General features: G+C 52.5%; 1 protein-coding gene across 12 annotated transcripts in view; it reads right to left on the bottom strand.

The window, feature by feature from the left end:
• The window catches only part of RUFY3 (RUN and FYVE domain containing 3), a 51482-nt gene that overhangs the window by 25704 nt on the left and 8609 nt on the right, over window positions 1-17169 (bottom strand). For 7 of the 12 annotated variants that reach the window (XR_011738993.1, XR_011738995.1, XM_071808322.1 and 4 more), the window contains exons 2-3: window positions 8068-8121; window positions 460-633 (exon numbers count right to left, since the gene is read on the bottom strand). Coding sequence is in view for 10 of the 12 variants with exons in the window: in XM_071808322.1 (XP_071664423.1) it covers window positions 460-633; window positions 8068-8121 (228 nt within the window). In the remaining 2 variants the exon portion in view is untranslated. Of the gene's footprint in view, window positions 1-459; window positions 634-8067; window positions 8122-8857; window positions 8898-17169 lie in introns of those variants that run through there. The other 5 variants (XM_071808323.1, XM_065837276.2, XM_065837277.2 and 2 more) reach the window with 2 other exon arrangements.

Genomic DNA, 17169 nt, shown 5'->3' with positions numbered 1-17169 from the left:
CATTTTAGAAGCAGCTTAGAAGACATCAGCCGCACAAAGCCAAAATCCTCAGCTTTGGCGAAATATTGAGAAAGGATGTCTGTTACGGTTCCTCTTCCTGCCAGGGGACCGCTGTGTCCCTGGAGCAGGAGGAACTGCAGAGAAGAGGGAGTCATGAGTTCGCGGAGCAGCTCATTTTATCCCCGGTCACTTAGTTATACTCGACCCACACCTGCAAAGCCGTTTCAAGACCAGCAGGACACTGCAGCCGCCAGGAACGTCTCAGCGCGGCGTCACACCTCCGGCACATTTACTGTGGTTCCCGTGGCCTGTCATGCCAGCCGTGGTCACAGCAGCGACCCTGCTCAGCCTCTCCTCAGTCTACAGCAGCTCACGAAACCAGGCTTTAAAAACCAGGCTGCTCTTCCCTGCTCCTACGCTCAGACCGGCAGCGGGACAAGGCCCCTCGAGCCGGGTTACCTTTCAGGCCGTGCTTCAGGCAATGCTCCATCACCACGAAGAACTGCTGCAGCGGGGCGTAGTCCGAGTCCAGCGTCCTGCCCAGGTTAAGCGCCGACTCAATCAACCCCTTGATGCTCAGTTTCGCCATGTTCATCAGGTTCATGCGTTCATTAGCCATGAGATAATTAGGATCTATCAAAAAAGAAACAAAGTGTCGAGTGACAGAAGCTATTTTTGAAATAATAAGATATCCCACCTCCCTCTCTTTTTGTCCCTCAGCTTGGAAGACGTTTTGGGGGCAGCAACAGTTTGACCCGAGGTGCTCTCTTCAGGCCTTTGTTGAGAGAAATCAAAGCTAACTTGTGTTTTATGGCCAAAGGCACAATGACATGGGAATAGGCCATATATCACACTTCAAATAACTACACAAGCTTTACATTTTCAAGAAAGAGAAGTCTGAAGACAGCTGCTGACATTGCGCTTTACATCTTGACAACTCGCCACCGAACATCAGGGCAAATCCCCAGTTATGCCCAGTCACTACAAACCGCTGAGAATTCTCCATTTACGGGTTGTTCTTCAATCTAAAGATAACCAGGAATCCTCTCACACTTAAGCCACCCATGTGTCTCTCTAGCTTTACCTCTCATGACCTCTTTTCTTTACACTTTGATATAACACGGAGCCAATTCCCACCCCTCTCTCTCCCCATTTTATCACCACTACCGATGTTTTTTCCCCACTGACAACACGGAGCTGACCCTCACAGCTCCTCTGACAGCTCACTCACATTTCCAACGCTCACACAACTTTCCCAAGACTATATTCTTCCTCTACCATAAGTATTCAGATACTTGCTAGCATCTTCTTGGTGCAAGAAACCAATACAGACACCCATGTTCCAAACTACACCCTGCCTGCGGGCCTCCCTGACCTGTGCAATGTGCAAAAAACCCTCATTTACAGCAGCACTATCCCATAACTACAGTAAAACTGTCCTGCATCCACAAATAAACCGTGCTTGAGCTCCAGGCCACGAAGTAACACAGGAAGAGGGAAAAATCTTGCTACCGAAATGCTGTTGCACCAGAGGCAAGTTCTCTGTTCGCACCTGGCCTAGGTGCTTCTCACCTGGTGAACGCAAGTTGTGCTCCTCCTCCCCATTCCCATTCCCGCACGTGCAGGGAGTCAGGAAACACTGCAGATGTGAAGGAACCTGCTCACACACCGTGCTGTAAAGCATCTGGATTGTATCCAGATTAACTGAGACACACCTTCCCAAAGCAAACCAGCCGGCTGTGTACAGCACACCGAGTTTCGGCTGAGCAAATTGACATGGGGAACGACATTAGTTCCAGCTGCTCAGGCTATGAAATCATGAACACATGTATCACTTCGAATAAATGTGAAAAGCAAATCCCTAGATAAATTAAAGACTTCATTCATCTGAACCATCCCTTAGTCTCTGTTCTGCACAGTGCACAAGGCAGAAGATGAGAAACCTCCTCCAAGCCGCAGCTCTCTCTCCACAAACCATCCGAGGAGAGGCAAAGAGCAGCAGCACAGTCTGCATTTTTCTCAGAATAATTCATCTGGTTCTCCCCGGAAGCTGCTACGTGTTTTACGTATCACGCAAACACTCAAAGGCCAGCAGTGATGAAGGTAAAAGCGACACGACCACTCCCGCGTGAACAGCCAAGGCACGTCTGGTGGTACAGAAAGGGGCCGTACGCCTCCACGTTCCCGGGTGAAGCCGTCTGCTGTGGCTCTGCGGACACACCGGAACGCGCTGCACTAGCGCCACCTCGCAAAACAAACCACCGTTTCCTATCAGAGGAAACATGGCCACCAGAGCCTCAAAGGTTGCTCCACCTGTTCCTGCGACGACGCTCCTCACGTTGACTTTTGCCGGAGCAGCGGGGACCGTCACCAGGGGGGACAGCACGGGGCCCCTCACACCAGCTTCAAAACCAGAGCGCGACAGCGGAAAAGAAGATTGAAGGGAAGCCAGACAAGACACACATCTCAAATGCGCTCCCTCCCGCCCCAAGACCGAACACAGGCAACAAATCCGCACAAGGTTTTATGGGAAAACAGCCTCCAATGCCTGTTTTCCTTCAAGACCACCGTGGCTATCCCAAGGTGAACACACAAGAAACAGCTGTAGCTAACGCATCAAAACTCATTTTTGTGCTCAACACACCCACTTGAAAACTATTTACACCACCGGAGTTGTCAAATGTCAATCAAAAACAGTGAGTGTCATGGTGGATGGTGCTTGTCCCCTGCCAGAAGCGCTGTTTGCGCTGGAGCCGCTCCCCCAGGCCAGTCCCCCCCTCTGCCCTGGCCGCCCACCACCAGTGACCGCTCTGACAGTCACCGCAGCCACCCAGGGCAAGGCAGATGCACCCTGCACACTGCTGCACATACGCACCCTCTGTTCATGACCCTGAGCCCCTACAACACATGTCCTTTGCTTCATTTCACCATTCTACTTCTGATTTATATATAGTTTTATATTTAAATTCCTCAGCTGTACTACAAAGAAACAAATGCAGCTTTTTCTTAATATCCCAATGGCAAGGATTAGACCAAAGCTGAACGAAACACTGGTAAGAAAACAGTCACCATGGGCTGTGCAATTACACCACCTTCCAAAACGTTTAATTCAGGAATCGACAGGAAGAGCTGAAATGCGACTGCTCCAGGATTGTCCTATGGGGATAACAGGAGCTGTGCTCTCCCATCTCCTGCCGAGAGACAGCAAGAGCTCCAGCTCCTCCGTTGGGACCGCAGGGGAAAGACTGCGGACTAACAGCCTCCAACCATCCTGTACTGAAATCGGTGTTCTTCCTAAGGATGAGCACACACTTCTTCGCCACAAAAGGAAAATTCCAGCCTTATTCCCTTGATTCCAAAAGGTTTACAAGCATTTTGTGCTGCAGACACCATCCCAAGCATCAGCAGTTGTAGTCATCAAACTACAAACTTACTTGAGCACGCACTGAGCTGGGCACTTGTCTATTTCACATTTGCACCATTTGTAAGAATCAATATATATTGATAAATAAAAATTAAAATAAATAAATAATATATATATACAAAAATAAAAAATTAGTACTTCACAAGTTTTAATCCAAATTTGCAGTAGAAGATTTTAGACTTGCTTTTGCAAAGTTTCCAGTTGATAAATGGAAATACTGGAGGAAATCTGAAGCTCTGGGGTGATTTCTGAAATATTTCGCAGTTAGCTTCCACATATCGCTGCACCTCTTAAGTTCTGCTTATACCAGGGAAAATAACTGTCTCAGAATGCATTTAACACAAGTAAAGTAGTCACTTGTTTATTCACTTTCTCTACCTCCACTTCAAGTCAACATGCCCCAAATTTTTTTTAAGCAACACTGTATGCACATATTTTTGATATCAGTAAGAATTTAGAAACCAGAATGGATCATGTGGAACCCAAGAAGGGGCTGGTAAAAGCCTTCACACAATACCCACTTTAAATGAGAAGTCAGATGATAGCGAGAGCAATGGATGATACACCAGAGCGCTCAGAGGGGTTTGGGACAGCACCAGAGCAATGGATGATACACCAGAGCGCTCAGAGGGGTTTGGGACAGCACCAGAGCAATGGATGATACACCAGAGCGCTCAGAGGGGTTTGGGACAGCACCAGAGCAATGGATGATACACCAGAGCGCTCAGAGGGGTTTGGGACAGCACCAGAGCAATGGATGATACACCAGAGCGCTCAGAGGGGTTTGGGACAGCACCAGAGCAATGGATGATACACCAGAGCGCTCAGAGGGGTCTGGGACAGCACCAGAGCAATGGATGATACACCAGAGCGCTCAGAGGGGTCTGGGACAGCACCAGAGCAATGGATGATACACCAGAGCGCTCAGAGGGGTTTGGGACAGCACCAGAGCAATGGATGATACACCAGAGCGCTCAGAGGGGTCTGGGACAGCACCAGAGCAATGGATGATACACCAGAGCGCTCAGAGGGGTTTGGGACAGCACCAGAGCAATGGATGATACACCAGAGCGCTCAGAGGGGTTTGGGACAGCACCAGAGCAATGGATGATACACCAGAGCGCTCAGAGGGGTTTGGGACAGCACCAGAGCAATGGATGATACACCAGAGCGCTCAGAGGGGTTTGGGACAGCACCAGAGCAATGGATGATACACCAGAGCGCTCAGAGGGGTTTGGGACAGCACCAGAGCAATGGATGATACACCAGAGCGCTCAGAGGGGTTTGGGACAGCACCAGAGCAATGGATGATACACCAGAGCGCTCAGAGGGGTCTGGGACAGCACCAGAGCAATGGATGATACACCAGAGCGCTCAGAGGGGTTTGGGACAGCACCAGAGCAATGGATGATACACCAGAGCGCTCAGAGGGGTCTGGGACAGCACCAGAGCAATGGATGATACACCAGAGCGCTCAGAGGGGTTTGGGACAGCACCAGAGCAATGGATGATACACCAGAGCGCTCAGAGGGGTCTGGGACAGCACCAGAGCAATGGATGATACACCAGAGCGCTCAGAGGGGTTTGGGACAGCACCAGAGCAATGGATGATACACCAGAGCGCTCAGAGGGGTTTGGGACAGCACCAGAGCAATGGATGATACACCAGAGCGCTCAGAGGGGTTTGGGACAGCACCAGAGCAATGGATGATACACCAGAGCGCTCAGAGGGGTTTGGGACAGCACCAGAGCAATGGATGATACACCAGAGCGCTCAGAGGGGTCTGGGACAGCACCAGAGCAATGGATGATACACCAGAGCGCTCAGAGGGGTCTGGGACAGCACCAGAGCAATGGATGATACACCAGAGCGCTCAGAGGGGTTTGGGACAGCACCAGAGCAATGGATGATACACCAGAGCGCTCAGAGGGGTCTGGGACAGCACCAGAGCAATGGATGATACACCAGAGCGCTCAGAGGGGTTTGGGACAGCACCAGAGCAATGGATGATACACCAGAGCGCTCAGAGGGGTTTGGGACAGCACCAGAGCAATGGATGATACACCAGAGCGCTCAGAGGGGTTTGGGACAGCACCAGAGCAATGGATGATACACCAGAGCGCTCAGAGGGGTCTGGGACAGCACCAGAGCAATGGATGATACACCAGAGCGCTCAGAGGGGTTTGGGACAGCACCAGAGCAATGGATGATACACCAGAGCGCTCAGAGGGGTCTGGGACAGCACCAGAGCAATGGATGATACACCAGAGCGCTCAGAGGGGTTTGGGACAGCACCAGAGCAATGGATGATACACCAGAGCGCTCAGAGGGGTTTGGGACAGCACCAGAGCAATGGATGATACACCAGAGCGCTCAGAGGGGTTTGGGACAGCACCAGAGCAATGGATGATACACCAGAGCGCTCAGAGGGGTTTGGGACAGCACCAGAGCAATGGATGATACACCAGAGCGCTCAGAGGGGTCTGGGACAGCACCAGAGCAATGGATGATACACCAGAGCGCTCAGAGGGGTTTGGGACAGCACCAGAGCAATGGATGATACACCAGAGCGCTCAGAGGGGTCTGGGACAGCACCAGAGCAATGGATGATACACCAGAGCGCTCAGAGGGGTTTGGGACAGCACCAGAGCAATGGATGATACACCAGAGCGCTCAGAGGGGTTTGGGACAGCACCAGAGCAATGGATGATACACCAGAGCGCTCAGAGGGGTTTGGGACAGCACCAGAGCAATGGATGATACACCAGAGCGCTCAGAGGGGTTTGGGACAGCACCAGAGCAATGGATGATACACCAGAGCGCTCAGAGGGGTCTGGGACAGCACCAGAGCAATGGATGATACACCAGAGCGCTCAGAGGGGTTTGGGACAGCACCAGAGCAATGGATGATACACCAGAGCGCTCAGAGGGGTCTGGGACAGCACCAGAGCAATGGATGATACACCAGAGCGCTCAGAGGGGTTTGGGACAGCACCAGAGCAATGGATGATACACCAGAGCGCTCAGAGGGGTTTGGGACAGCACCAGAGCAATGGATGATACACCAGAGCGCTCAGAGGGGTCTGGGACAGCACCAGAGCAATGGATGATACACCAGAGCGCTCAGAGGGGTTTGGGACAGCACCAGAGCAATGGATGATACACCAGAGCGCTCAGAGGGGTTTGGGACAGCACCAGAGCAATGGATGATACACCAGAGCGCTCAGAGGGGTTTGGGACAGCACCAGAGCAATGGATGATACACCAGAGCGCTCAGAGGGGTTTGGGACAGCACCAGAGCAATGGATGATACACCAGAGCGCTCAGAGGGGTTTGGGACAGCACCAGAGCAATGGATGATACACCAGAGCGCTCAGAGGGGTTTGGGACAGCACCAGAGCAATGGATGATACACCAGAGCGCTCAGAGGGGTCTGGGACAGCACCAGAGCAATGGATGATACACCAGAGCGCTCAGAGGGGTTTGGGACAGCACCAGAGCAATGGATGATACACCAGAGCGCTCAGAGGGGTCTGGGACAGCACCAGAGCAATGGATGATACACCAGAGCGCTCAGAGGGGTTTGGGACAGCACCAGAGCAATGGATGATACACCAGAGCGCTCAGAGGGGTCTGGGACAGCACCAGAGCAATGGATGATACACCAGAGCGCTCAGAGGGGTTTGGGACAGCACCAGAGCAATGGATGATACACCAGAGCGCTCAGAGGGGTTTGGGACAGCACCAGAGCAATGGATGATACACCAGAGCGCTCAGAGGGGTTTGGGACAGCACCAGAGCAATGGATGATACACCAGAGCGCTCAGAGGGGTTTGGGACAGCACCAGAGCAATGGATGATACACCAGAGCGCTCAGAGGGGTTTGGGACAGCACCAGAGCAATGGATGATACACCAGAGCGCTCAGAGGGGTTTGGGACAGCACCAGAGCAATGGATGATACACCAGAGCGCTCAGAGGGGTCTGGGACAGCACCAGAGCAATGGATGATACACCAGAGCGCTCAGAGGGGTTTGGGACAGCACCAGAGCAATGGATGATACACCAGAGCGCTCAGAGGGGTCTGGGACAGCACCAGAGCAATGGATGATACACCAGAGCGCTCAGAGGGGTTTGGGACAGCACCAGAGCAATGGATGATACACCAGAGCGCTCAGAGGGGTCTGGGACAGCACCAGAGCAATGGATGATACACCAGAGCGCTCAGAGGGGTTTGGGACAGCACCAGAGCAATGGATGATACACCAGAGCGCTCAGAGGGGTTTGGGACAGCACCAGAGCAATGGATGATACACCAGAGCGCTCAGAGGGGTTTGGGACAGCACCAGAGCAATGGATGATACACCAGAGCGCTCAGAGGGGTTTGGGACAGCACCAGAGCAATGGATGATACACCAGAGCGCTCAGAGGGGTCTGGGACAGCACCAGAGCAATGGATGATACACCAGAGCGCTCAGAGTGGCTTCGGGAGCACGAGAGCAGGACCGGCCGTCCTGGCTGGGACCTCACGACGCCACCCGCACCAGCAGGGCAGGGACAAGGGGCTTTGCACTCAGACTCAAAACAATAAACCAAAATCATTAGCGGAAATAACAGCTGAAAGACGTTGGTGTGGCACGCACCTTCAGTATCATCACGCAATTGCTCCACCACATCTGTCAAATCCTCCCAAGAGTCTTTGCAAACAGCAAAAAGAAAGGAAAAGAAAGAAAATTCGTCATGCAAGCCATGAACTAAAGGAAAGATTCAAAATCAAGGTATAAGGAAAGGATAACTGAAAGGGAGATTTGCATCATACAAGACTTAATTCATAGTGGTGAGAGATTTGCAAGTCAAAAGGGTTTATTAGTCTGCACAAAGCAATTCAGCAAAGCATTTTTTCCTTGAGAGTCAAAGGTAGGCCCCAGTAAAGCTTCAGGAGCTTGCTTGCTTTAAGGCAAGCAGCAGTTTGGCAAAGCACATCCTAAAAACAAAAGAAATAGATTATTTTGCTTGCAAGTTCGAAATACTCAATTTTAATATTGATGCAACATCAGCATTCTTTTGGTTTCCTCCTACCCCTGCCCAAAAAGACGCCCCCGGTCACAAGGAAATCCAGCCAGACACAAAGAACAAGCACGACAAGCACTGCGTGTTTCGGGAAAACGGCACTGAGGGCAGCGTGTGAGGTTAAACAGCTCAGCTCCGCTACAGCGCCGCTCCACGCGCTCAGAGGTGGCGCAGCTCGGCCTGGGCGCAGGTTCACACGTCGTCCCGACGCGGTTCGCCGGGGGCTGGCTCCGGACAGCGCCTGTGGCCCCGGGGAGCCGGCACGGCCAGGCGTGCTGGGAGGGCTGCGGGTCCAAACCCAGCGAACCAGGGCTGACAGCCCCGAGAGCCTGAACCCTGCGGGGTTTTCAGCCCCCTACTTACATGCCTGCGCTCCCTCGCAGGGCATTGAGCGTCCGAAGCACAGAAAGGCTCTACTCCCCTCACCAGCCAGCAGTGCCAAAGTCCCGAGCAAAGTACACGGACCGCTGGACCTCCTCCCGCCCACGGACAAGGCACCACCAGCCCACTGCTGCCGGGCTGGACACAAATGGCACATCTGCAATCACTGCATTCAGAGGAAAAAAATCTACATACCCCAGAGACTAGCAGTTGAACTGATCCCAAAAGCTTCCCGTGCTGCACTACCACTGACCAGCAGACTCCTTGCTCTCCTGGAAGTGTTTTGTTTGAGTAGCTGCCTTCTAGAGATCAGTCTGCCTCATGCACCAGTTCGGTTCTTCCCCATAGGTGTTAGTGAACACTGAGAGCAGAACAGCAGCGCCCCGTGTCCCGCCCGTGTCCCCAGGAGAACAGCTTTCCATCCAGCAGGGCTTCTCCACCCAGGGCTGCGGAGGCATCGTGAGCACACCCGGGTTTACCTGCATCTGCTTCCCCGGAGCAGCGGGGATCTCAGTGCCGAACCCCTGCTCGGGCAGGACACGGGGGACGCTCGGGCAGGACACGGGGGACGCTCGGGCAGGACACGGGGGACGCTCGGGCAGGACACGGGGGACGCTCGGGCAGGACCGCAGTGTCCTGGTTTTGTTAAAAATCAAGTTTCTCTTTTAGTGAATTTTGCCTGCCAGCTAAAGTCTTCATATTAGCTGCATTTTCCTGGAGAACCAGACACATTTTGGTAAACCTAGCAATGGAATGCAAACTTATTGATAAGCACAGATGGACATCTGGCGAGAGGGGCAACGAGAAACTGGTGACCAAGAAACTGACCACCGATGTATAACATTCCATTCACGTGAATACTTCATATAAAAGTGGGAGATCACAAGGATCTCGTGCCTTTTCCTTTTCCCTTCTGCTTATGGCCGACATTAGGAGAGGACCTTGCTGGTGGCCCCTGCGAACTGAGGCCAGTGAGAGACTGAATCCAGCTCCAGTTGGCTGCAGAGTCCAGTCCAGGACTTTGGGTGCTGGCTCTGCAGTTGCTGAGACTTTCAAGATTGGTTTTGTGTATTTTGTATTATTTTCTCTGTTCTTATCAGTAGCAATAGTAAAACATCTTTAATTTTTCCAACTCTCTTCTCTCTGTCCTTCTTTCCCTCCCGATCGCCTGTCCTGAGTGGGAAGGGGGGAGAGGGAGGGGCAAGAGGGGGAAGTGGGGAAGAGAGGAGGTTAACAATACATCTGCCAGGGTTTGATTGTCACCCCGCAATCTCAACCCTCGACACGCGGGCGATGCTCGGGCAGGACCGTGGGTGACGCTCGGGCAGGACCGCGGGCAACGCTGTCCGTGCCCCAGCGCCGCGCAGGCGGCACCGACCGCTGGGGCCGAGCTGCCCGCAGGTTGTGTGAACCGCAGCTCCCAGCGCAGCAGTGGACTCAGGCGCCCGCGCCGCCCTGCAGAGCTGCACGCTGGACTGCGACTCAAGGCCCTTCCAGCCCCTCCCCCCGCCTTTTTTTTTTTTAAGAATTAAAAAGCAGATGTGAGCACAAGTCAGAAACACAGCAGTTGCACAGGACGCTTTGCACACCAGAACTACATAAACAAGCTAACAGAGCTAGTATTTTCTCACTGTATTGCTAGCGTTTCTGAAAACTGATCAGCTGAGAATCCAGCTGCACGTGCAGCTGTCTCCTTATCAGCGTTTTCCGTCACACGCAAAGATCAGAACCAGACTCTGATCACCCCAGAATCCCTACCTGCACACTAAGGCCAAACTTCAGCACTGCATGCTCTTGCATCTCATATTCACAAATGTTGTTTATTCCTTAATCTGAAGTGTAAAAAGCGAAGAACATCTCGTAACAAAAGCAAACAAACTGTTAACAATTAGCTTGGGAATGGGAAAAGAGAATATTGCCAGGCTTCACTTCATCTTTCATGTGATCTTTCTCACTTGGATTTTGTCCCTTCAAGCTCTTCCCTGCATACCCTATTTGGCCTACATACAAGTCTCCAATATTTAACTTGCTATTACAAGCTTTGCTCAGCTCCATAGCCAAAAACCAGCCAACACCTCCACCCCGCTGTGACAGCCGCCAGCAACAGGCGATGAGGCTTACCCGCAGAACACGGTTTTGCTTTCTCGTTACCCACGTTTGGTTGGCTTGTTTCTAAGTCAGCACAGGAACCACTGTCCTGGACCAGGTCACAGCCCGGGCAGCGCAGTCCCCACCTCGCTGGATGCTCCACAGAGCGAGAGCCCTGACACGGCTGTCCTGGCTGCCCTGGACAGCGCTACCCAGCTCACATGGAAGAATTAAGGATTTCTTTTCTTAGCCCTTGGCAAGTGATTCACGTGCAGCTTACACACACGTACCCAGCGGAGTCACGAGTATTTTCTTCTGTTACAGCCCTACAGGCAATACCCTGACCCTCTGCCTAGTGAGAAATGCCTGCAAGAGCGACAGGAACTCAGCACCAGGGCACTACGGGGTCTGTACAGATGTGGAGGGAAAAGCACACCTTTAATCAGCACCTTCTCTTTCACATTTCCACGCATTTCTTCATGCAGCTCGCACACATTTCCTTTTCTCTTTTACATGGTACAGTTTCCCGCTTGTCTGGAATTTCCACTGAACAACAGCGGGGAAAGAACCTTTAGAAACACACACGCACAAAACAGAACCACACACCCCCGCAACTCGATCCTTTCCATGCTCCTCCTCACGGTGCATCTGAGACAAACTCAATGCTTTTGACTATCATGCAAAAGCGTTAAAGCCAGGAAACGATGTGTGCTAAGTCTGGAAAACAGGATGACCGAGACCTGTAAGTCCTTATAAACCGATCACCTCATTCCAACTGGATTCCCGGGAAGATTAGCATTCTAGAACTGAATATCCCACTGCAATAAATACAAGCGAGTCCTCGACAAAGGAACAGGAGTCCTTCTGCCATTCATGTACTAACCACGCAAATCCCAACCATTATTCCAGTCGAGGTTCTCCAGGTCCCTCTCCTGTGCTCTGCTGACTCAGCTGTCTCGGCTGCTCTGAACAGCGCACGGTCCGATGTACCCGGTTTTCCAGACCCAAGGCTCCAGCTGCGGTGGAACCGTGCAAGCGTCAAATAAGGCTGATCAAGACATTTCATCCTTTGCTAACAACTTAACAATATATATAAAAACATCTTACTGAGCCACGATTCTAACGTATGTGAAGCAGCAGCTCCTCTGTGCCACCACTTTGTTCCCACTAACTACAATGCTTACAAAGTGGTGATTGATTAATAGTGAATTATTACATACCGTAAGAAAACACGGACTCTTGCTCCTATCTTTAGCTTCCTGAACCTGCTCAGATGTCACTCTCTGGCTCAGTATTTCTCACAGCCACGGGCAGCACCAGACAGACCCACTGGAACCGGGAGCAGAGTAAGGGACGTCGCCAGTGGAAATACTGCCCCACGCAAATGAAAGCCCTGAAAAATCAGCCCTGAGAGAACGTACCAGCACTGACATCATTTCATGCTGCTATTGAACAGAAAGAGTGCTGTGGGGTTTTTGGTTTGGGTGTGGGTTTTTTGGTTTTGTGCTTTAGTTTATCTAAGACTGAAGCTACTAAAGAAGGTGTGAGCAGGAAGGTCCCTCAGTGCTCCAGGCTCGCAGCGCTCCTGACACAGCTATGGCATTTCTTCATGGGTAAAGAACAACGCGCAAAACAAAGCAATGAATTTACACATCCTTTTTATAGTTTCCAAGCATCATATGATAATCAAGTTCCTCCAAAGACGGACTAAATAGGTCAGGATCTGGGGGGTTTTAAGTACAGAAGTTGTTAACAAATGCATAAGGAGAAACTGAGAAGTCAGCAAAATAACTGAAACAAAACCCCAGCACCAACTTTGGGAAGTGAAAACTGAGTCTGAAAGAACTCGGCAACAAAGCAAGGTCAGCTGTGCTGCCTTGGCCACCAGGAAGGGCTTGACCCAGATCTGGGGTTTTTGTGCGGGGGCTTGCGGAAAACATTAGTGAAGAGTTACAAAAAACAAGAACACAGCAATATCAGGGTCCCTGTGCTCTGTTTACCCGTTCACAAAGGGACAAAGGGCTTATTTTGTGAGCTTGCCCACGACAGCAGAGGAGACGTTCGGTAAAGCCACGGCAGCCCGAGCCAGCCCTCGGCACCAGGACAGACCAGAGAGCTCGGGCGGCCCCGGCGCACGCCGGCCGGCCCCCCTGCCCCGCACCCGTGTTAGAACACGCTGCTCCTCACCAAGGGCACAGACCCACATCACCGCTCTTCCTACGCCACGGACACTTGGACATTAAACAAACAGCAAAGTCCCAGATGTGCAACAAACCGGGAAGAGGTTACGAGGAAGGAAAAACAAGTACAGAGGAGTCGGGAATTCCAAGTCCACTCTCCATTACACCTATGGAACAAGTAAACAGCAAATGTACATCACATGTAGGTACGTTTTTCCCCATCTTTCACTTCCCGTCTTGGGAAGTGCAACACTTTCAGTTCATTATCTCTGAGGGAAATAACCCTGCTGCACATTTCCCAGATCTGACTTGATTTGGTCTGAACAAGCTTAAAGAGCAAAGAAAATCTCTCTCCACTGTAATTTCTTCATTACAACATAGGAAACATCTACACAAGTTTACAATTTGAAACACGGAACTAACTCAGCGCGGGCCTGCTGTGGGGCTCAGCCCGGCCTCGGTGCCAACACACGCATCGGACGTGTCCCCCGTCCCGGGGGGACCTTCTTGCTCATCTTACTCTTCAGTCCGTGCTGCCTGGATTACACGACCTGTTATTCAATAGACTTGTGGCCATTAACACATTGTAATTCATTTATCTTGCCCACTATGAACTTCACATCTGTTCTATTAAGTCTGATCTCCTTTAGGGGCTCCCAGCACCATATATACTCTAAGAGAGGGTTTGTTTGGTTTGTTTTTTCCTAACAAAAGAAACCAAACTCATGCAATTTTTGTCACCATGTGAAAGGTTCCTGCTGCTCTCAGGAGCGTTTACAGCAGATGAGTTTTGTAATCGCAACGGCACAATCCGCAGTGATCGCCCCTCTCCCCAGCACTGGAGCGCCCCGAGCCGCGATTTTCTAACGTCCCCCAAAGCTCAGACCAGTGTTCAGTCCCACACATGCACCTTCTCTCCAATGGGCAACAAAAAAATACAGCCATTATGGTTTTTACACCTAAGTCCATACAGAGGCCTCAGTGATCATTATATATATCGCAAACAAACAGGAGCATAACAGCCATTAGAGCCACATTTCATCACTCTAAAACCTTCCTCACCCTGCCTGCTGTTCTGTTCCTGATCCTTGGTCTTGTCTTTCTTCCTCAGTGCCCAGAACCGCCCTCCTCCTCCTGCGCCCATGGCAATGGTGGGCAGAGCCGAGGCAGAGCTGGGGCAGAGCTGGGGCAGTGCCGGGGCAGAGCCGGGGCAGACCTGGGGCAGAGCCGGGGCAGAGCCGGGGCAGAGCCGGGGCAGACCTGGGGCAGAGCCGGGGCAGAGCCGGGGCAGAGCCGGGGCAGACCTGGGGCAGAGCCGGGGCAGAGCCGGGGCAGACCTGGGGCAGAGCTGGGGCAGAGCCGGGGCAGACCTGGGGCAGACCTGGGGCAGAGCCGGGGCAGACCTGGGGCAGAGCCAGGGCAGACCTGGGGCAGACCTGGGGCAGAGCCGGGGCAGAGCCGGGGCAGAGCCGGGGCAGACCTGGGGCAGAGCCGGGGCAGAGCCGGGGCAGACCTGGGGCAGAGCCGGGGCAGACCTGGGGCAGACCTGGGGCAGAGCCGGGGCAGACCTGGGGCAGAGCCGGGGCAGAGCCGGGGCAGACCTGGGGCAGAGCCGGGGCAGACCTGGGGCAGAGCCGGGGCAGACCTGGGGCAGAGCCGGGGCAGAGCCGGGGCAGAGCCGGGGCAGAGCTGGGGCAGAGCCGGGGCAGACCTGGGGCAGAGCTGGGGCAGAGCCGGGGCAGAGCCGGGGCAGACCTGGGGCAGACCTGGGGCAGACAGGGCTGGAGCGGTGTGCTGTGGGTGAGGAGGAGGAAGGCAGGATGGCTGGGAAAGGGGCACAGCAGATCACAGAGCCAGGAAACTCCTGGGAAGCAGCAAGAGCTGAGGAACAGCAACCAGAGGCTTCAAACCCTTATTTCAACAAGCTACAGCAACGTATTAATTTGTACATCTTGATTTCTAAGGAAAAGAGGCAACCTTTTGTTATGCCTTTGGCATTTGTCTTCTCTTTCCTCGTAATCCCTGCCTTCGTCCCTCAGTTTTCCGGAGATATTCCGAGACACGGCAGCCTCAGCCCCCCGACGCCGTTTCTCCTCTGGGATAAGCGCCGGGTGCCTGCAAGCCCCGCCACCCTGTCCCTCCGCCCCTGCCGAGGACACCGCAGCCGCGCTGATGCAGTGGCACCGGCTCTAACACCAGGGATAACGCTGCGTCGGCTTTTCTATTATGAACACTTTTTCCTGACCTCATAGCTCCGTTAAAACACGACTTGGGTGAAAAACAAAACAAAACAAAAAGAACGCAAACCCCGACCAGACTTCCTGCCTCCCAACCAGCAACCTCCAGAAGGTCACTATGACAGAGCTTTTTGCTTTATTGATTTCTGATATGTCAACTAAACCATATGTGAAGGAAATAAGCAAATACTATTTTCCAACCTCTTCTGGAAGGACAGCTTTTAAAACAATTCTTCTTTTAGTACTGGAGAAGAGTTACCGTAGTACTAGCGTTTGAACTGCTCACCCGGGCAGGCAGGAGTGCCATCCGTACACCGCAGGGACACCCGCAGCGTGTTCGGAGAGGCAGCCCAGAGGAGCTCCGTTCAGAGCCCGATCCGTCCCAGCACGCCCTCCTCGGGAGCCTGGTCACAGCCAGAGCGTGAACAGGGAGCACATGCATGTCCAGATCAGGATCTGAGGAACTGACTCACTGCTTCACCAAACGGTTTTCCAGGCTGTGCTGTGGGAACAGCCCTGGATTGCTTAGAGGTCGCTTACTACCTACAGCATGACGAGCCAAGGCGTAGTTACCATTTATGAGAGATTCTACATAAAAATCAATCCGCCGGCACTAGAATGTACTGTTCAAAAAATCCTGAAGGCCCAAACCATACCAGCGAGCTGAGCAAGGTGTAAGGCCGTGGCACTCCGAGAAGCTGGAGCTGAGCTGAGCTGGGCCAGGCAGGCTAGGCTCGGCCTGCACGCCCTGCTCCGGCCCTGCAGGGCGCTGAACCGGGAACAGCTCCCGCCGCCCGGGCGCTGCTGGGACCTCTGTCTGACTCCGCGCTTGGCAACCAAGCCCAAACCCGAGGCTGCTACCACGGAACCCAGCTGTCACAGGGAAACTCGCTTATCACCTGGGAATTCATTTTAAAGCTCTAATCCTCACCGCAATTTACGTCGCCTCATCCAGCAAGGCAGAATACAGGACGATATTACTGCTTGACAAAGCCAGCGAACGGGTCAAGCAGGACAACTCGGTGGAGTCGCAGCGCGGCCGCTACTGGATGTGAGCTGGAGCCCCTTGGCTGAGGGGCTGAATCTGCTCGGCCTCCTGCAAGGGACACCCCGAACCTGGCGTGTTGGGGCCAAGTAACCATGGGAGCAGTAACCACTATGCAAATCCCTGCAGAAATCCATCCTATCTCCTCCTTCCCCACCTTTTTACTGGTAGAGCAATGACTGGACGTCCTCTTGTTTTTTATGTGCTCACAGAGCTTTCAATTCTCATATTATGTGACCTAGTGTTATACTGTTTCCATTATCAACCCAGATCACAATTCCTCTTCTAGAAGAACGCAAGATGTGTTGCACTTCCACATTTCAGGCTGCCAAGCCCCCATAAACAACAGCACAGCCAAGAGCAGCGCGCTGCAAGACTTGTGATGGTCCATCACCTGACAAACGCCTAACTGCGTAATCACTCGGGGACTTGGGGCTTTCCAAAAACTACCCACTGACTGCATGCAGGAAAGTCAGTATTTTGCCAGTATGCCCCGTTTGTAAAAGCTGACAGCTGATAAATAGAGCTATAAGCCCTGTTTTAAGAGTAAAACCATTATTACATGGACCACTTAACATGTAGCGTGGCATGGTCCTTCCTGACACACACACCTCGTATTTACAGATACATCTTACAAACAACCAATCAACCAACAAAAGGCAATTAAGCACAAATCTGCCTTTCTCAAAGTGTGGATTACAGAAGATGCAACACATCCTAGGGGCGACCTGAAGCACCAGCGCG

Source organism: Patagioenas fasciata, chromosome 4 (assembly GCF_037038585.1).
Source record: "Patagioenas fasciata isolate bPatFas1 chromosome 4, bPatFas1.hap1, whole genome shotgun sequence".
Taxonomy (NCBI): Eukaryota; Metazoa; Chordata; class Aves; order Columbiformes; family Columbidae; genus Patagioenas; species Patagioenas fasciata.
This window is presented reverse-complemented; position numbering and strand designations above follow the sequence as displayed.